The sequence below is a fragment of the Typopeltis vanoorti genome, chromosome 8 (genome assembly GCF_054136105.1).
Source record: "Typopeltis vanoorti isolate ZY-2024b chromosome 8, IOZ_Tvanoo_1.0, whole genome shotgun sequence".
Lineage (NCBI taxonomy): Eukaryota > Metazoa > Arthropoda > Arachnida > Uropygi > Thelyphonidae > Typopeltis > Typopeltis vanoorti.
Window position 1 is genome coordinate 138732336 of NC_143556.1, and position 22096 is coordinate 138754431.

Sequence of the window (22096 nt, forward strand, 5' to 3'; positions counted from 1 at the left end):
GAGTCCAAAAGAAGGCCTGTGACTAGTGGCATGCTGCAGGTTTCTGTACTAGGACCACTACTGTTTAATTTGTACATTAACGATATAAGAAAGTATTACCAGCTGTATATCACACTTGTGGAACTGTACTCCAGGAAATTGATGGAGCCAGAGACTTGAGAGTGTTAGTGAATAGAGAGTTAAAGTTTAGGGGGCACATATCAAAAGTGGCCAAAGCAGCTCATCAAATTACTTGGTTACTGAAGAATACTTTGACAAGCAGGTTACTGTTCCTTTTTATTGAGCTTTGATAGGACTCGATCTTGACTATTGCACACAGATCCGAGCATCAGGGTTTCTTGGTGATCAAGAGGAGCAGATCCCAAGGCGAGTGACCAAGATGGTAGCAAGTCTATGGAATGAACCTTACAAGAACAAGTTGAAAATTTGTGGGTTGCAGAAACTGGTTGATAGGTGGAAAAGGGGTGTTATGATTCAGGCATACAAATTACTAAGGAGTTTTTACAAGATTAATTAAGAGGAAATTTTCCAGAACAGGTCTGATGGCAAGAGAACTAGGGGACATCCATGGAAACTGAGTAAGAGTGTAGTTAGCCTGTTAGAACTAGATTTTTTGACTGGAGAGTAGTGAATGAGTGGAATAGGTTGCCAGAGTCTGTTGTGTGTGCCATGACCGAGAATGAGTTCAAAGCAAAGTATGATAGATACTGTGCAAATGTTGAATAGTTCTTGACATGATGTTTAGGGCCTCCCTCGATGAGTCTAAGGACTCCTTGGAGTAGCCCATAATAATAATAATAATAATAATAATTATTATTATTATTATTATTATTATAAAGAATTAAAGTGATATCAGCCCCCCCCCCCAACACCATCAGATGCAGTTACTAACTAAACTCTCCAGTACCTTAATAACTATTCCATACAGATTGCTCTATAATTTTCATCAGCTCTAGCTCCACTCTTGTAGAATGAAATTATCTTATCCTCCTTCTGATACTTCTAATCCCAAAGCTGTGTTTCCATCAAACTCTTGTGATATCTTTAACATTGCCATCTGATCCAACTCTGTCTTTTCATTTAATTTCACCTTAACTTCCAGAGAAATGAGTGTGTTTGGAATGTATGCTCTTCTGTGATTATTCTTCAAATTCTGGGGATGCAGTCAGACATCCTTTGATCACTTGCCGTGCAATGATGTTTCCTCTACTGTGCAGTTTCTTCATATCATGGCACAGATGTAAGCTAGCTTCTCTGTTTATTATAATCACTTGCCTTAACACACTCACACACACACTTTTAAACAAATCTCTCATATAACATGTAATTTATTTCACAGTATTTATTCACAACACAGAATAATAAGATCAAGCCTTTTCATGTTAAAACAACCAGAATATATGGAACATCAAAAATTGGTGCTTCATGCCCAAATGTGAATAGTATAAACAGTCCCACATATAAACTTTCTCGCCATTTATCGAAATTACTAGACACCCTCACAAATAATTCTTCCTCCTTTGTTAAAAATTCTGTTTACCTAAAAAAGTATATTAAAGAACCATATCTTAAAAATTTCAGACATAATGATTAGTTTCAATATTACTTCACTATTTACCAATGTACCATTAATAGAAACCCTGAATTTGCTAAAGTCACCCTCTCCCCAAGATATATTTGAATTATTTAAATTTACAATACATGCAGGTTATTTTGCATGGAAAGGGAAGATATACAAACAACTATATGGGACAACAATGGGCTCCCTCTTTAGCCAATTTCTACATAGAATACTTGGAAAACCTAGCTACAAATACAGCCACTCTTAAACCAATAGTTTGGTTGCACTGTATCAATGATGTGGTTGCTATTTAGCCACGGTCCAGACACATTACATACATTTTTAATGCATTTAAATAGGTAATGCCCTAAAATCCATTTCACAATGGAAGAGGAAGTAACGATCATCTGCCCTATCTAGATACACTAGTCATATGCCTTTCTGATGGTTCATTATCTTTTTCTATTTATAGAAAACCTAAACATATAGGGAGACATTTGCACAAACATTCACACCATCATTATGTGGAATGTTCCCTACGATATAGTGAGGGTGTGTGTGGATTGCAGAAGTTGGTTGATAGAAGAAAAAGAGGGGATATGATAGAAACATTTAAGTTACTTAAAGGGTTTTTATAGGATTGATTATAGGGGGAATGTTTCAGCACTTGGCTAGAGAAGCCAGAACAATAGGTCATCCCTGGAAGTTGAATCAAGGTGTGGTTAGTAAGGGTGTGAGGACACGATTTTTTGCTTTGAGTTGTGAATTAGTGGAATAAGTTGCCAGAGTTAGTTGTGAATGCTCTGTCTGTTAATGGTTCAAGGAGAAGTATGATAGATTGTGTGGATAGTTTGGGTCTCTCTTGATGAGTCTTCAGACTCCATGGAGGTGCTCGTACAATAATAATAATCCAGCTCAACAATATGGTATCCTAAAAACATTAACTCACAGAGCTAGAGCTATCTGTTCCAATGACAATGCTCTTTCCAATGAACTCATTCTGTCACACTTTTTTTAGCCAATAGTTATAAATCCAAAAGAATAAATAAAATACTAAATGCTCCCAACAACCCTCCCCCCCATTGCCTATTACACAAGACTGCAACAAAACTATTACCATCCCATACATTAAGGGCACATCCAAAGCTATCTAGAGTGTTTAATAAATATCATGTCAAATTAGTTACTCTCATCCATTCATCTAAGGACAAACTCTTCCCTTTATCACATCCAGGAGTGTATGAAGTGCCCTGTACATGTGACCTGGCTTACTAGGGACAGACAGGAGGAACTGTTGACATATGCCTTGGGGAACATAAAAAAATACATTTGGTGCTATTGCTATGGCAAGATGGGACTAGCATACTATGCCTTGGATGCCCCTTCACACAGGAATGAATGGAAGAAAACCAAAATGCTACACAGAAGTCATAAGTCAGAGAGATGGGTTTTGGAATCAAGTAGCTTTAAAACATTCTCCAAACCTCAAGCATGGCTATTGATTTACCAAAATTCTGGAAGACAGTCATTTTAAGATCAAATTAATACTTGTTTTTTTTTCTTCTATTTATCCAACAATAGCTGGAACCAATTAGAGCAATACAAGGAACAATTTAGTTCCTTGTGTTATCCATTACAATATTTTTAAATTAGTCCCACTGTTAAACCAAATTGTTGCCATTTCATGTACTGTGACAAATTGTTTTTGTCCTCAGAAGATGCTGGATATAATACCAGCAAAATATCAGCAAATAAATTAATAAACTGTAATTATTTTCTTATAATTCTGTGTCTGTGAATCAATACCATTAAATAAATTAACATGTACTGCTAACACATAAGCCTTTACCACATTACTTGTCTCATAATATGCCACCATCCAAGTTAAAACTGCATGATCACTTTTGTGAATCAGAGGCAAAACTGTTATCACATTTGGTGACTGAGTTTTGATGTTATTATCAAATCTAATATTCTTGCACTACAAATCTCTTCCATAATCTGCTGCTGAAGTTGTATTCATAAGGTTAATCTGCCTGTGCAGTTCACAGCTCTTTTTGAGTTGTGAAAGCAATGAGCTTAATTGGAACAGCTCTTCCTTAACTAGAACAGCTTCTTCTGAGCTGTTCCTGTCTATATAGTTCGCCCACTGTTTGTAGGTCTCTGCTTCGCGTCTTTCCAAGAATAGTCGATTCATGCTGAAGGGGAGAAAGAAATGAAGGACATCCGAATTGGTCGCCAACACACGAAAGCAGTGCTTTATAGGTAAAATTTTCCAAATATACAAGCAACATAGTTAACTACAATAATCATAAAAGAGAAGTTAATTTTCCGACCAGTAATAATAAACAACTCATCCCACAATACGGACTGATTACCCTATTATCGGAATGGATTCTCCTTTTTCTGAGATGTGCAGAAGTGTCGAAGGATCTCTAATCGGTGGGCGAACTATAGTAGCAATCAACTATGTATTTTGTCCTGTAAACCTCTAGTCCACACCAAACAACCTAACCTATGCCTATATTACATACATATACTACACTGCTATTCCCAATATCTACTTTTGGCCAATTCTATTCTATTCCAGTAAGGAATAGAATGCAATAGGTCAATTAGGATCAACTCTTCTGTCAACTAAATTTCCTTAATGCCAACAATTTTTGCTAAAAAGTTGTTGGCATTAGAGAATATGCTTAAAAAACTGTGCCTTTATTCTTGATACTTCTGGCATTAGTTAATGCCAGAAGAATATGCATGATAACCAACCACTACTTTGACACATATCTGACATTTTCAGATAAAATAATAATAATAAATATATTCAAACGACTCTTAAAACCCAACCCATTTAAATACTCTCATTCGTTCTGTCATCACACCCACTCCACCTTAACATGCACATTCAAAATTTCATGATGCCAAGCAGCAATGGCAAGCTGAAAAAATAACACAATTTGGTGTGAGGAATACAGGAAATAAGGGCAAAACTGTCCTTACTTATGACAAAACAGGAATATGAGAAAAGATTATGATTGAGATATGAAAATCCTAATGAATACTTTCATTATGTGGTCAGCAGGAGGAGAAATGATTGTCAACAAATGACCTCGTTAGATGGAAATTGGGGATCAATTGACCAAAGCAAATCTGGAAAAGCAGGTTTTATTCCTAGAAGGATGGATAGGGTTTCAGGTTTAAGTGCATGAGAAGAATGTGTTTTGAAAACTAAGTTTTTTTTTTTATGTTGTTCCTGCCCATGAAAGGTTATTTGCAAATCTACAGTACATTTTGTGCTGTGGGTGGACTAAGGATATTTTTTTCCCTATTTTTATAAATTTTATATATTTTTTTGTATTTTTAAATTTATTTTTTACATAGTCCAGAAACCCTGCTCTAGAGACCAAACATGGAACTCTTTCAAGCCACTTCAGGCCTCCAATAAGTACAATGGAAATCAATAAGGCAGTGGGATTGGATGAGCTTTCCCCATGTTTTAAGAGAAAAAGGCTATGGAATTGATAGCATCAGGGAACTGGCTGTTCACTGAATATAGCTACAGGGAAAAAGTGTAAGCAGAGAAAAGAAGGTAAGACAGTGCCACTACATAAAGGTGGTAGTGGTATGGAGACATCAGACTATAGACTTTTTCACATTTCTTCTCAAATTGTTAAGATTTTGAAGACCTTAATAAGAGATCGTATACTAAATTGATTATATGAAGGTTATACTAACAATGTATTCTTATCAGTAATCTGACTGTCTTTTATAAGAAAGTAACAAAAGCAGTTCATGAAGGAAAGGCACAAACTGCCATTTTTTTGTTTATTTTGCAAAGGAATTTGGCAGGGCATCACACAATAAGTGGATATTTTAGTTGCAATATGGTTTTAGAGATCAGATTAGTGAACAGGATTGGAAATTGGCTGTCTGACAGATATAGAGTTGTGTATGGGAGAGAGAGAGAGAGAGGTATTAAGGAAATGGCAGGTCACAAGTGAGGATTCTTCAGGTCTCGGTGCCAGGAACATTTTTTTTAACCTTTATATCAATGATATTGTCACTGGATTGTAGATGATGTGAAGCTTGGAAGAGTTATCGATAATAGTGTCCAGGATATGGTCTTCAGGGGATCTCAGTAAGCCGAACAGTAAATTACAGACAAACTTTGTTTGCTTACACTTGGATAAAGGATTAAACAAGAACATAATTTCTTGGCATATTTAATTTAATGTATAACCAAGTGGAAAAACTTTCAACAATAAGCTGGACAGGTGAGTGAATATAGTTTAATATTGCTAAATGTAAGGATTTTTGAAACTGGTATCCAAAGATGAGAAGCTGCATACCAAATTGGTGGAGCCATTACGAGAAGAAGTGAAGGAGGCAAGGGATCTTGGTATGACCAATAAAAATTTACAGTTTAGGGGACACACAAAGGCAGTGAAGGTACAAGGAGTGCTGCAATACTGAGAAGGATACTAACCAGCAAAGAAGAAAAGTAGTGATTCCTTTGTATAAAGCCCTGATCAAACCACATCTGGATTACTGTGTTCAGATGTGATCAGCAGGATTTAAAAGGGATGAAACCATGGAAAAGTCCAGAAGCATATAGCAAAAATATCAGGACTGTACAATGTTGGTTATGACAATAGATGGAGGGAATGCAAACTTCAGAGTTTGATGGATAGAAGATGGAGGAGTGATAAGATTAAGACATTTAAACTGTTGAACGTTATTTATGGGATTAACATTAGAGAGATTTTTCATATGATAGAACAAGAGGAAGGACAAGTAGCCATCCCTGGAAATTGCAAAAAAGAAGTTGTAAGAGGATGAGAAGTGGCTTTTTCTTCATAGAGGATGGTTGCACCATGGAATGCATTGCCTGATAGGGTGGTGAGAGTGCAGATGGGGAATAAGTTTAAGGAATGGTATGATAGACTGTGTGTATACAATAGGCTTCCTATGATAAGTCATGATTCCATGGAAGACCTAAATACTAATAATTGGGACTTGTTGGAAAAAAATAATATAAAAGAGTTCCTCCAGTTATTAACAAGAATTGAATAACATGTATATGTCTTTCTGCTACAAAGCCAGTATTATGGGTGTTACAATGAGATTATATAATCAGTATATTGCAATAATCTGATATGTAAATCTTATATGAAATATACAAGATTAACATAAAATTTTGTATATTTTAAATTGAATATATAAAAATGCTTTAATTTTTCTTATTCAATAATTCAAACAATGTTATATTAAAATGTATACTAATTTGTTGAGATAAAAATGATATTAATATTACCCTTAACTACTGGGGTTAGTAAAGATAAAAACTTATCAGTGAATACGTAGAACAAAGTCTTTAGCCACTGTGTACCAAGTTTCCATTTAAAAGTTCTTCCCATTTCTGTTGAGGATAAAACATATATAAGAATAAAAAATAATCAAAACACTGTACAAGTAATTAAAGTGTACACCTTAACTTTAAATGTAGATTAAGGAGAAAAAAATCCTAATTTGCAAAAGGATGTGCACTTTTTTTTCTTTTTATAAATCACAATATTAAAGACATACAGGTACCAGATGTAGTGGTATGATCTGGTGTGTTTGTTATACAAAACCAAAAGTATTAGGAATAAAGGAAAGGAGTACTGCCAATATGTCACATGCTAACAGCTATCAACACCAAAATACTGGCATATTAAGTAAACATTATTATTATTATTTATGCCTCCAAGGAGTCAAAAGACTCTTCGCAGGAGGTCCTTTCTAGGAAACACAAGTCTATCAAGACTCAACATGGGAGGTCCCTCCTAGGAAACACAAAGTCTATCATACCACTCCTTGAACTCTTAAACTCATTGACCGTTCTCACTCTCACCACTTCATCAGCCAATGCATTCTACGGTTCAACCACCCTCCATGCAAAGAAACCACTCTTCACAGTGGCTCCAAACCTCTTGCTCACAGTTTCCTTTCGTAACTTCCAGGGATGGCCCCCTGTCATCACTCCTTCCCGCTGTTCAACCAAGCGAAAGAACTCCCCAGTGTCAACCCTGTAACCACCTCTCAACAGTTTAAAAGTCTCAATCATATCAACTCTCCTTCTTCTATCCACCAAAGTCTGCAGTCCACATTCCCTCAGCCGATCCTCATAACTAACAACAGTGTACAGTCCTGAAACTGTCTTTGTTATCTGCCTCTGTATCCTTTCCACAGTTAATTTATCCCCTTCAAATCCTGAGGACCAAATCTGAGAACAATAGTCTAAGTGTGGTCTGATCAGGGGCTTATACAACGGAATGATAACTCTTTCATCTCTGCAGGTCAGCGTCCTTCTCATTATTGCAGCAATCCTTCATGTTAACTTCACCACCTTTGCAATATGTCCTTTGAATTTCAGGTTTTTATCAATCATCAACCCCAGATCTCTTGTCTCCCCTACTTCTTCCAGTATATCTCCTCCAACAGAGTATGCAGCGTCCCATCGATGTGTCCCAAACCTCAAGACCTTACATTTTGTGGCATTAAACCAACACCCCCATTCATTTGCCCATCTGTCTAGCTTATTCAAATCCTCTTGCATGACTACCACATCTGCACTATTACTAATAACCCTTCCCAGCTTCACATCATTCTTAAACAACTGAACATCCCCCCCTGCAATCCACTGAGAGTGTCATTGATATAAAGGTTAAACAATATAGGTCCCAGTACTGAGTCCTGTGGGACCATGTGGGACATGACTGGCAAATTAAATAAATATGACTTCAAAGGTAGAGGTACATGGAATAAAAGAAGAGGATGAGAAGTTGGTTCACTGAGTTTACAGCTGAATGGTATATGAATGTTAGCTGCTGGTGTTTATCTATACATTAGTTCTCCTTTCCAAAATTCCCCTTACATTTTGTGAACTCTTTTAGCAGTATCTTAAATTGGGGTATTTTAGCTGGAACAATTAGCTCTTTAAACCAGCTGGGGTGTAACAATGGACTCTCTACTTTCATCCCCATTGCTGACTTAAAAATAGAATCATTTGAATCTTTGGCACTTAATTTAGCCCTCCTTGAGCACAAAGTTTTAAGTGTTTAAGGTATACAGACGATGTCTTTGCCATTGGTCACCTGGTCCAACACTTTTTCTAACTTTTTATATTTCCTCAACAATATCCATCCTTGAATCAGTTTCACTGTGGAAGAGCAAAAAAAAAAAAAAGAGGATTTAGTCTTCTTGGATACTTTAATCACAAAGCAAGCAGATGGGTCCTTCATGTGTTCAGTTTATTGTAAGTCCCCCTTCCCCACACACAGATACCTTATGCCACCTTACACCACTATCCTGACTTAGAAATTTCAAAACTTTAGCCCCCAGGCAGAACAAATTTCATCCTCAGCACCAGCGCTGCACCTGGAATAACAGGCTTTACTCACATCGTTCCAACAAAATGGATATAGCAAAAAAAAAACCTTGCCAAATTCTTTAAAAAGAACAACAATTCCCCACTCCTAGAACTAGACTATATATACACACACTGTATATTCACCCTACATCAAGGGTACAATAGATAAACTGGGCTCCCTCTAGAAACAACACAGAATTAGAACAGTATACAAATCTCTAAACACAGTATCTACCGTCTTTGGACAAATCAAGGATTACCACGGGATCTCCTCCCCCCAACTCTCTCTCTCTCCTTCCCAGGTGTGTACAGAATCCTCTGCTGGTGTGAAACTCAGCATTTCAGACAAACTACCTTGGTCAGGAAAAAAGAACATAAAAAATGCATCTGGAATGGACAACCAAAAAGCAGACTCTCATAACATGCCTTGGAGAAAGACCACTTCATCAGATGAAAGAAAAACAGGCTACTTCACAAATCCCAATTTAAATCAGAGAGACTGGTCCTGGAAGCAGCACAAGTTCTACAGAACCCAACTAACTATAACAGAACCAATGGTATGATCTTGCATAGATTTTAGCATACTGCTCTATCTATCCAGTCATCATTAATAACAGGATTCACACAAAGAGCACCATTGTCTTTCTCCATGCATGTGACTATTTGTTATCCAGGTCATTTTGTTTTGTATCTTCACCACTGAGTGTATATTATTAAAGCGCCACTGATAATGCTAGTGTGAGCTAGTAAAATGTTGGCTCATAGATAATTAATTTTAGTCAGCAAATTATTTATTTGCATTCCAGTGTTTAACATAGTTTTCTGTTCCAGAAACTTCAACATGAATAATCTCATTTGAAATTAAATTATTGCTGGTAGTGTGCAGGTTATATCTGCACTATGAGATTTTTTTTTTTTTTAGGAGAAAGGGGCACAACAAGGCTATAATTTCAGCAGCTAGATACAATGTTTGTAAGTACTGTGGAACTATTAAATGTCTTTCCTTGTTTTCTTTTTATATAAATGCAGGGATTTTAGTTTTGAGATAATGACACCAATTGCCTCCAGGGTGAAACCCTCAGAATAGAAAGTTTGGAATGTGAAGAGGTGACTAACATTTTAAAAGAAACAGTAGAGCCAGCAAGTTATTTTACTTTATATCATGTAGAGGAGAAAACATCTAGCTGTAATTTAAGATATGGAAACCAGAGACAAGCTATTACAGAGTTTTACGTTCCAAGAAAATGAAGCAAAATGCATTGAGAGTTACTGGTGAATGGAATGTGTTGCCTTACATTGTGGTGAATGCAGCTGCATTGCATTCAGATGAGTTTGAAGATTTTGAGATGCAGATGAGTTTAAAGCACAGTTTGATGGGCTTTGTGTGTAATTACTTTTATTTTATGCTAACACTCAGCCAACCAGGCCAGGGATGTGTGTGTGTGTGTGTGTGTGGAGGGGGGTGACTGATGATTTCTGCCAACTGTTGAGCAAGTTTGTGTGTAGGCCTGTCAGACATAAGGGATGTTAGGTTTGAAATTTTTGGAGCTCAACAGAACACTTAGAGAACATATATAGAATGCTTAGAGATCCACATACTCAACACAGCACACTTCAACCAGTGGTTTGAAGTGTGCTGTGTTTGTATATGTGTTTGCTATTTGGCCATGTGGTGCAAATGCATTAGATACATTTTTAGTGCAGTTCAACATTTTAAGATCAACTGAATATTTTCATACTTCTTTATTCAACAACGGAATGTGCCAAATTATAGCTTTAGTTCTTTGTATTGTCCATTACAATTTTAGACCATTTCCACTATTAACTAATTGTTGCTGTTTGCATACTGTGACAAACTGTGTTCTGAAGAAGAAAAGCTAGGTATAAAACATAGCTTTTCTTCTTCTTCTTCGGAGCATAGTTTGTCACAATATTATTTAGCTGACAAAATATTGTCAACTAAATAATTAAATAAATATCTTATTTTGAGATATGAAATAAACTGCAAAAATACAATAACAACTGCCAACACCTAAGTATTGCAATTCAAAAATGCAATTCAAACAGGAAGTTAGTAAGATGACACAATGGCTCAGAAAAAGGTGACCAGTAACATGGCTTTGAGTTCTGTTCTTCTTGGGCTTCTACTGTTTAACTTATTTGTTACTGATATGTGGACTTATTGGGGATTTTCAACTGCTTGCTAACAATTCAAAGTTAGAAAGAATTATAAGGAGTATTGGTCAGGATAATTCCTTACAGGAAGATTTGAATAGACTCATAGCTTTGACAAATCAGTGGAGTTATAGTTTTAATATTAATAAATGCAAGGTGCTATACTTTGGAATACAGAAATATAATTCTGCTTACTGTACTGGAGGAGTGGTATTTAGGAGTTGGATGTGATTCAGGATCTTAGAGTGACAACTGACAGTGGGCTAAAGTGTTGTGAAATCGCACAATCATATTGCTGCTATGTAATATTCACATTGACAAGTAGAGATACGGAGGTGATGCCACTGTATAAGGCACTGGTCAGACCACACAGACTATCGTGATCAAATCCAGTCACTTAATTTTCATTATAATGTGGAAACACTAGAGGATCCAGAGATGAATGACCAAATGTCAGACTGGAATGTTGGTTATGCAGAGCAGTTGAAGGAGTGCACATCACAGTATTTGATGGATAAGAGGAAAAGAAGTGATATGATAGAGACACTTAATTTAGTGAAGGGATTTGATCTGATTAATAAAGAATGGATTATAAAAAAGAGTGGAAAGTGAAAGGAGAAGAACAAGAGGCAATTGCTGGAAGTTCTGCAAAAATGTGGCAAAGAAGCATGTGATGAGCAGGTTTTTTACATGAAAAGTTGTGAGTGAGTGGAACTCATTGCCAGAATGTGTTGTGAATACAGGGAGTGCAAATGATTCAAAGTGAAATGATTTTGCTGACACCATAGAGGTCACTGTAATAATAATAGTAATTTAAGCAAGAAGCAGAAGCTGGAAAGCACAACAAATAGGAAATAGCCCCTTCACAGTTTCATTCAAAAATCCCAAACATTACAAAGTAGAAAACAGATCTTTGTGTGTGGTGACCTTAATGGTCATGTTGATAAGAGTAATGAAGGTAGGGAAACAATACAAGGAAGATATGGAGTTGGCAAAGGGAACAATGAAGGTAATAGGATTGTTGATTTTGCAATGGCAGAGAATTTTGCTATACTGAACACCTTCTACAGCAAATCACCAAACTACAGATACATATACAGCAGTAGAGAGAAACACTCCCAGAGGGACTACATACTCTGTAGAAGAGAATATATGAAGGAGGTAAATGATTGTAAGGTAATACCTGGGAAGGCAGTGGCAGAGCAGCACATGCTGCTACTCTGCCAAGTGGAAATAAAAGAGGTAAAACAGAAAGGAATAATCAAAACAAGATAGTGGAAGCTGGGAGAAAATGATCTTAGAGAAGAGTTCATCAAGAAGGTAGAAGCAATGATTGCAGAAAATGAACCAATAAAAGACAGAAAATAGGAAAATAAAATGGAAAAAATCTATAATATTGGGAAACTGGTGTTGGGCCAGACAACAAGAAATACACTGGTGTCCAAACACTAAGGATGAACTATTTACCTGTATGTGAAAAAATTTTCATGGCAACAACCAAATGAGGATATAAATTAATTGCCAGCACACTAATAAATCGTATTACGCAAAAAATGTTATAAATTTCGTGCAAATTAAATTGCAATATGTTTGTGACAAAAGTTACAACTTTCCTAAGGATGCAGTTAAGAAATGTACAGTGCTTACAGAAAACTATGCAGAGAGACATTTAGAAATATGTCCACCCCAAACTGCAATGGCGGCAAACTTGGCAATGGTATCAACAATGTTGTGAGAGCTGCGATGCAGCTCTTACAACATTGTACCATGCTTAGCATCAAATGATTCATAAGTTCTTGAGGCAAATTGGCTAATTCTTCCTTCAGACCTTGTTTTTTTACTGGAGGTGAATTTAGAGCAGCAGTGGGTTTCCCTATTGCATCCCAAAACATGTTCTATGAGGTTGAGATATAGGGAGTGTGCTGGCCACTCATTTTGATTAATATCCTCAGTCTCCAGAAGTATCTCCACTGCTCCTGTATGATGTTTTGTGGCACTGCCATCTATAAAAATTAATTCTTTGCCTACAGCACCACAATGTTGAAGAACTTCATTGCAATATCATTCACCAATCATAGTCCCGTTTTCCAGCAATTGTAGCTCAGTGTGTCCATTAAGCATAATGCCTCCCCACACCATGACCCCAGCACCACTGTATCTATCCCTTTCAAAAACATTCTCACGATGGTAGGCAATACCATTTTCACACCAGATCAAGTGTCATCTAGAATCAGAAGAAAGACTAAAAACAACTCTCATTTGTAAAGAGTACATTAGCATCACTTGTCTTAGTCCACCTTTACCACGAGTTGCCTCAGCCCTGAAGATACTTCAGACACAAACTTTGTTTGCTTACACTTGGATAAAGGATTAAACTAAATTTATTATATTCTAACCAAGTAGAAAAAAACTTCCAATATGTACATCTTATACAAGTATGATGGTAGCAAAACAAGGATGAGATGTGGAGCAGAAACCACCGAGGCATTCCCCATGAAAGTTGGGGTTCATCAAGGGTCAGCTTTGAGCCCCTTCTTATTTGTCATGCTCTTGGATGTGTTGAAAGAGGGGGTAAGAACTGAATCATCGTAGACAATGATGTTTGCTGATGAAGTGGTGATTTGCACGAAGTCTGAGAAAGAAGCAAAAGAAAGACCTGAACAATGGGGGAAAGCTTTGGAAGACAGCGGTTTGAGGATCAGTAGAAATAAGACAGAGTACATGTGTTGTAGTGAAGTAGCAGGAAGTAAAACATTGCAGGGCACAGGCATGTGACAAGTTCACATACCTAGGATCATGCGTCCAAAGAAATGGATACCCGGACTCAGAACTCAATAGGCAGATCCAATCAAGGTGGATAAACTGGAAAAGGGTTTCAGGTATCTTGCGTGATACAAAAGTGTCTAGCAAGTTAAAAGGAAATATCTACAAATTGGTAGTATGACCAGCACTAATGTATAATAGTGAGATCTGGCAGATGACCAAGGGATGGGAGAAGAGAATGGATGGAGCTGAAATGAGAATGCTGATACTTATTAGTGTAACAAGACTGAACAAGATCAAAAACTCACTGGTCAGGGGGGAAATGAAGCTAACTCAAGTATCTGGGAAGATCAGGGAATCAAGTCTGAGATGGTTTGGTCATATTATGTGGCAAGACAAAAGCTATGTGGGAAGGAGAGTGCTGAAGATGATGCCACCATGCAAAAGAAGTAAGGGGAGACCTAAACAATGATGACTAGACAGCTTGAGAGGGGATGTCCAAGACCTTAGATTAGAGGAGAAAATGGCTTGAACAGAACCAGTGCAACAACCCTTCTTGAGAGCGAATGAAGCTGAAGAAGAAGAGGAGGAAAGTTTACCCTGAAACATTCATTTGCTTTAACATCATAGCCACAAATTAATCTATGTATCAAACACAATTAAGTGATTTAATAAATTACAAACCTTCTTGAGGATGAAATGCTATTGTGTCAGGTGGTTGAATTTCAGTTTCAACACCTCTGGATACCAACATATTAAATTCTTTTGGCTCTAATGCATGTATGTTATTATTACATGAGGAAAAATTATGTGAATCTAAAATAAATAAAAAAATCAGCAATTATAAACATATGTTTAAAAGAAACAACAATGCATTATTATTTCTAAAATAACAATTTTCTGTATGTTTAAGCAGCAAATGATCAACCTTAGATTTTGTTTTTTTATTCATGCAAATTTTAAATTTATTCATCTGATTATACAAAATAAAACTCAACAATTTTCTGGAAATACAATATAAAAAATTTTCACCATGGTTCAAAATTTAACATGTGCAATCTGCTGATACAATAAAACAAATATTAAAAAAATCTGCAAACACACACAAAAAAAGTTATTTAAAATCAATGTTTAATTTTTTTTTTTATGTTGGCACTTCTTTGAGTGCCATCTCCTATTGGAGGTCAGCAAGCATCTTGCCAAATTTTGAGTGATACTCAGCCACTCTGAACAGTCCCTCAGAGTTCATGCCAGTCCACTGTCTGCCAGCCAAGATCTTCGTCTCCCTTGTCCTCTTCTTTCATTTATCTTCCCTTTTATAATCAATTGAAGTATCTTATATTTTTCATTACAAAGTAGATGACCAAGATATGCAATTTTCCTTCTTTTTATGGTATCTAAAAGTTCAAGTGATTTCCCCATTTGTTCCAGTACTTCTTTTTTTTTTAAAAAAAAAAAAGTGATTGAATTTTTTTTTTTTTTTTTTTTTTTTGCTGTCCTGGGATTTTTAACATTTGTCTGTATAATCACATCTCAAAGGCTTCAAGTTTTTATATTGTGTTGTCTTCAAGGTCCAAGTTTCTGCACAGTACAGACCATACATAGCATCTAAATTTAAATTGCAGTTACATATTGTTGATTTCATCAGGGAAAAATGTTTCTTGCCATTTCAATTATAACTTCTACTTCCATTTCTGGATTGCATTCTTCATTTAACCAGCATCCGAGATATTTAAACTTTGTCACCCTTTCCAGTTTTAATTCACAGTTTTAATTAATTAAAATGAATTAATTTAATTCATTTTAATTAATTCTTTCTTAATTCAGCACTTTCTTTAAAGTGCTGAATTAAGAATTGGTTTCTTGCTTATGACACTGAATTTAGTTTTGGTGATATTTATTCCTAATCCCATTTTTTCACTCTCTTCATTCACTAGTTCCAGAAGATTTTGAGGATCCTGAATATTATCAGCCAGGAGAGCTGTGTCATCAGCATATCGGATGTTACTGATGATTTCACCATTTACATTAATCCCTTCCTCTCTTCCTTTTAAGATTTTTTGAAATATGGCTTTGAGTATATGCTAAAAAGAAGAGGTGACAGCACACATCCTTGTCTTACTCTTCGTTTGATGTTAATTATTATTATTATTATTCAGGCCTCCATGGAGTCAAAAGACTCATCACAGGAGGTCCTTCCTAAGAAACACAAAGTCTATCAAGACTCATTGTGAGAGGTCCCTCCTAGGAAACACAAAGTCTATCATACCACTCCTTAAATTCATTGACCATTCTCACTCTCACCAATCAGGCAATGCATTCCATGGTTCAACCACCTTCCATGCAAAGAAACCACTCCTCACCCTCTTGGTCACAGTTTCCTTCCATAACTTTCATGGATGGCCCCTTATCCTCACTCCTTCCCGCTGTTCAACCAAGCGAAAGAACTCCCCCAGTGTCAACCCTCTGTAACCACCTCTCAACAGTTTAAAAGTCTCAATCATATCACTTCTCATCAATTAATGGAGTCAGTAATAATGTCATCAACTTGAACAGATGCTTTTTGGTTCCAATATAAGTTTTCAATGATCCTGATGTCTTTATCATCTAATCCAATTCCTTTTAATAGTTCAATCAGTTTAGTATGCTGGACTTTGTCAAATACTTTCTCTAAGTCAATACAGCAAATGAATACTTACTTGTTTTGGTCACTAGATTTTTGGAATAAGATTTGAGAACAGAAAAGAGCCTCTCTCATTCCAAAAACTGTTTCTAAAGCCAAATTGGATAACACCAGTGGACTTTTCACATTTTTCATATATTCTTTTTTGAATTATTTTCAGAAACATTTTGAGAATATGACTAATTAGACTGATCATTCTATAGAGATCACAAGTTTTTGCATTTGCAATTTTAGGTAGCATGATGGTCGACTGTAACCAGTCTTGAGGGATTATGCCTGTATCATAGATCTTATTAAATAGCTTTACTAATATGGTAATGTTGTTGCCTTCTAATAACTTTACTATTTCTGCTGATATTCTATCAGGGCTTAAGGCTTTGCCATTTTTAGCCGAGTTCAGCACTCATTCTACCTCTGATCTTAGAATGCATGGATTTTCCAATTGTTCATAAGTATTTCCTGGATTTTGTCTGTTATCAGTAAAGAGTTCTTCTACATATTTCGCCCATTCTTGTATTTTGCCATCCTTTTTGGATATTATTTCTCCCTTTTTGTTTTGAAGGATACATAGTTGTCTTTTCTTAAATATACCTGAGGTCTCTTTCAGCTTTTTCTATAGATTAAAAACTATCATGCATTTCCTGTAGAATTTCTTATTGCTTTACATTTTTCATTCATCCATGTTGGCACTATAAAAAATTTAAATATAAATCTAGCACTCTGGAAAAACAAACCATCCGGAATGCTGAGCAAAACATAACACTCATATTGGGCTGTTAGAACTGATGATTGATGAGGGGAAGTTTGACAAAACTCTCAAACTGGGCAACCATTTCTTTTTTCTGTTTACTTTTTTTTTTTTTTTAACTTTTAAAGGCATTGGCCAATGCTCAACAATTACCTTATACTTTCCTTCTCCATTGTGAATACTCCTCCCAGGAGCCTTCTTGCAATCCTCTGGCTCGCATCACCTCCATTACTTCTCTCCTCTTCATGTAAGCTAGTCATCCTCTCTTCTGACTTCTTGGTAGTGGTAGTGATCAATTCATCACTCTCTTGGCCATCTATCCTGGGCATCCACTGACTATACCCATACCACATAAATCTTAAAGATTGATGCTCCAAGTGGTCCACATTTCTTTTGCAAATTTAATTTCTCTTCATAATGGCCTCATTCCAAACTATTTTAAGGTGAGATATGCAGATACTCGTCATAAACCTCTACAGCTCTTACATAACTCTTCTCCCTCATATTCAAAGTCCACCCCCCCTTCCAGCACGCACGCACACACACACACACATCAAAACACACTCTACTATCATTGAAGTATCATCTTTTTTGGATCCATGTTGAATGTTTTGACTCCACGTATAATCTACATCTTTTCCATTCTCCAACTGTTATTAGATGAGTTTCCTCCAGACATAGTTGAACAGTTCAACTTTGGAGCCAGTTCTACGAACAGATTGAAGGAACTGCTATGGGAAGCCCTTTGTCACTTGCAACTTCTACTTAGAGCATCTTGAAGAATCCCTATTCTCTTCAATGCAACCCCAACTTTCCTTTGGGTTCGATATGAAGATGATGTCTTTGCCATCTGGGCAGACTCAGAGGAAACCCTGCTTACCTTTTTAATCAAAATCAACAGCCTACACCCACACAACAACTTTACTATGGAAAAAGAAAAGGATGAATAATTCAGGATATCCTTCCTGGATATCCTCCTTTCCCATACCCATTCCAAAATACTTGCTACTTCTATTCACTGTAAATCAACCATCATAGGCTGCTACATACAGAAAGGTGTCAGCGCAGCATCCATCTCAAAAATAGGCATCTTCAAATTTTTGCTCAACACAGCACACATTATCTGCTAGAATTCCCAAGCTCTCCAACAAGAACTGAAAACCATCTAGCATCTTACTACAGAATGGTTTCACTTTGAGGAAGTTTAAGTACATCTTGGACTCTTGCAAGTCCATCACCAAAAACCCTGAACTTGTACGGAGAGTCCCTATCCCATATACAGGGTGATTCAAAAAGATGGACTCGATTTCATACGGCTATATTTCCTGAACTACACTGTATGATCTACATAACATTTGAAAGAGGAGGTCCTAAAGTTTGAAATGCTACTGCTAGAGCACTTGCCTAACATACATAATATATAATATTATTGTGCGTTAGGGTATGTAATATACATACCCTAATGCACAGCCATGCAGCAGCAGAACTGACACAGCAGTTGCAGTGTCAGTTCTGAGCAAAATGGCTACTATGCAGCACAAAATTTTTTGCGTTTGTAAGCTCATTAAAACTGAGTCGGCGACTGCGGTACAGCATGCATTTCATCATCGTTTCAACATTAAACCTCCAATGAGGAAGAGCATTTGTCATTGTAATTATCAATTTGAGTAAACAGGTTGTCTGTGTAAGGGAAAAAGCTTGTGTAGACCGGGTATATCGATGGAGAACATGAAACGAATTCAACAGACTTTTCAATGGCTGGAGGGGGACACATTGAACATCTATAAGCATTATTGTGAGTATAATCAAATAGACTTTATATCATATTTGTCACTAGTTCTATGTTTGATATATAGACTTACAAAATCGAGCCCATGTATCGCAGGCATCTCTGAGACGATTGCTAAGATCCTGAAAAGATAAAATTTAGTTCCTACTTTTTTTCCCTATGAACAAATTCTCCTCTTGGTTATCATTCACAAAAGATAAACACCCCTTCCCTCCCTCTCTCTCCCCCTGATGTTTACCAAGTTCAATGTGAGTGCCTCTGCTCATACTCTGGACAAACAGGATGTTCTGTTGAAAAACAACTATAAGAACACCAGTCTTATATTAACAACAATAAATCTGAAAAATCTGGCCTTCCCCAGCATGGAGTGGACAGTGACCATGATATCCTATGGTTGCCTTTTACATCAGTGCAGGTTTAGGTTTGATCAGTTATTTAAAGAGAGTGCTGAAGCACTTCTACACCACCCAAATTTAAATCAGAATGACTGACCTATTGCCAAGATTTGGGAGAATCTCATCCTAATAAATTTCAAGCAGTAATGTTCCCCCCCTCTCCATTTTAATTATTATTATTTTTTAAATTTAATGCACTGCTGCATCATTTCATTATGTAATTAAATTTTAAATTTAGGCCTTAATATTAACCTTATTTTGTTATAATAACCCACTAGGTGGCATCTGGCACATGGCTCAGTTCTGTAAACAGGATTAACATTCTTTGTTGTAGCTTCATCTTGTGATCATGCTGACGACCATTTAATTTCTAATTTGAAATATTTACAGTGATAAATTACTATATTCTTGTGAATACATCTGTATAATAAATGTTATAATAGCACAAGTTCCATTAAAAATTCAGCATGGATGTTTGTGATGTCCTTTACTCATGCATGTAATATACATACCCTGCCAAGATGAAGTAGCTTACTATGGAAGGATTGGATCTACTTCTCCCATACATCATACATCAAATTACAGAAGCATTAATTTGATGGCCATTAGGGTGAGAGACCTTCCTCAGCACTGAGTGAGATCAGAGGCAATTTATGCTCAACCTACCCATGGAGGCCGTCAAATTAATGCTTCTGTAATTTGAAGGATTGCTTTTATTACCCTTTTTTAGAGATAAGAGTTATAAATAATAACCAAAAACCAGTAGTTGCATCACTTTCTAGAACTTAACATTCTTATAAATTAAAGATGCCAAGAAATTACATTCTTGGTTTCATCCTTTATCCAAGTGTAAGCAAACAAAGTTTGCAAATGAAGTAACTTCAAGACAGGGCAATTTATTTATAGAGGCTGATGACTTCACATCAATTGCCTTAGTATTCCATAATGCAATGCACATATTCTTACAGACATATATAATTCTAGGCATTATGGGAAGAGCCACTACCAAGACAGGTTTCGACCTTTATTGAGATCTCATCAGTGGAGCCAGACCCAGAAGTGATAACAAGGTTGAAGTAATGCAGAAGTCACCAAGAATATAATTTCTTGGCATCTTTAATCTATAATATAACCAAGTGGAAAAACTTTAACATTCTTGTTATTTTCCTTAGCATCTAGTCATTTCTATACTTCATAATTCTATGGGTACTCCCCTTCTGGGACAGCTGCTTTCTCATTCTGTGACCTTACCAATGCATCTTGGCATCTCAAATTCAAAAAAAGGATCCCCTAGCTTCTCTACCCTCAACTTACTACCTATCGCTCTCAATATATTCCTTTCTATCCTCAATCAGAAGATCCTTTAAATGTTTCAACCAACCAGGCTGTCACAGGTTTTATCAACAACCTGTGACTACAGTTTGATGTTTATATCTGCCTGATTGTCCTACATGCTTCAGCTGATCTATTATGAGTGATTAATCTCATAATAAACTGTGTTCTGAAATTCTTCCTTATGTTTTTGTACATTTTTTTTCACTTTCCTCTTCAACAGAGGAACAAGAGTGTTGCAAGTTTTTTCACTTGGTTACACTTGGGTAAAGGATTAAACCACGAATATAATTTCTTGGCATTTTTAATTTATAGAGGAACAAGAGTTATTTCTAATAATTAAGAATTATTAAGAAATAACTCAATAAAAATATTGAGTTATTTCTTAATAATTCAATACTTTTCCAAGTACTGTTCTTGATATTTTTCTCAAAATATTTATTTTTCACCTGTATCAGTGCATCTTCTGTTGGAGCACACATTTTTATGACGACCATTTATGCTCCATAAACATTGAGCACTACCTCTTAATAACAGCTCACTAGCTTCCTTCCTCCCAGTAGTGAATAATTTTTTCCATTTCTTCTTTATTCACAATAGGAAACCCAATCTTGCACTATGCTCAAATTATCCATACCATCCAAATGCATATATAACCACTCTGGACTTCCTTCTAATACTTTTTGCTTTAGTTCTCTCGTGACCATCAGATCTAAGTTTTTAGTAATGACTTCTTTCAACACTTTGTTTAGTTTTGCAACTAAACTCTGTATGTTCCATATCTCAAAGTCTGTATTCATAAATTCCAGTTCCATTCTTCTTTTGGAAATATGTAACAACTTTTTTTTTTGTCAAAAAAAAAAAAAAAAAAAGGAGGGGAAATTACCTCTTTGCTTAATCCCAAACTTGGAGGATCTGAGTTTTATTCTTAGAGTGCACCGCACCTTCTCCTAGCCTATGGGGGAACAACTTCCGATTGTCAAACCCCATAGGTGTGGCATCCTTTTTCTACGAGAACTAAAAACAATACAAAGGTGGACATACATAATGTTTACTTTTCCAATTCATATTCTCTTACTAAAATACTGCTCTTAATCAGAGTAATATTTTAGAATCTTATTTTCTTAAGACCATTTCATTAAGTGTGCACCATTACAGAAGGAATTTTTCATGCTATATGCATGAAAAATTCCTTCAAACTCATTTCTTGTTTCTGGACTTATCTTTCTTGGAATTTTT

The 22096-nt window shown here is 36.1% G+C and overlaps 1 protein-coding gene across 1 annotated transcript in view; it reads right to left on the minus strand.

The window, feature by feature from the left end:
* LOC150104383 (uncharacterized) overlaps positions 1 to 22096 on the minus strand; it is a 116457-nt gene that overhangs the window by 34672 nt on the left and 59689 nt on the right. Inside the window, exons 2-3 of the mRNA XM_090396968.1 lie at positions 14595 to 14726; positions 6876 to 6980 (exon numbers count right to left, since the gene is read on the minus strand). Of these exons, the coding sequence (XP_090253094.1) occupies positions 6876 to 6980; positions 14595 to 14726 (237 nt within the window). The remainder of the gene's footprint in view (positions 1 to 6875; positions 6981 to 14594; positions 14727 to 22096) is intronic.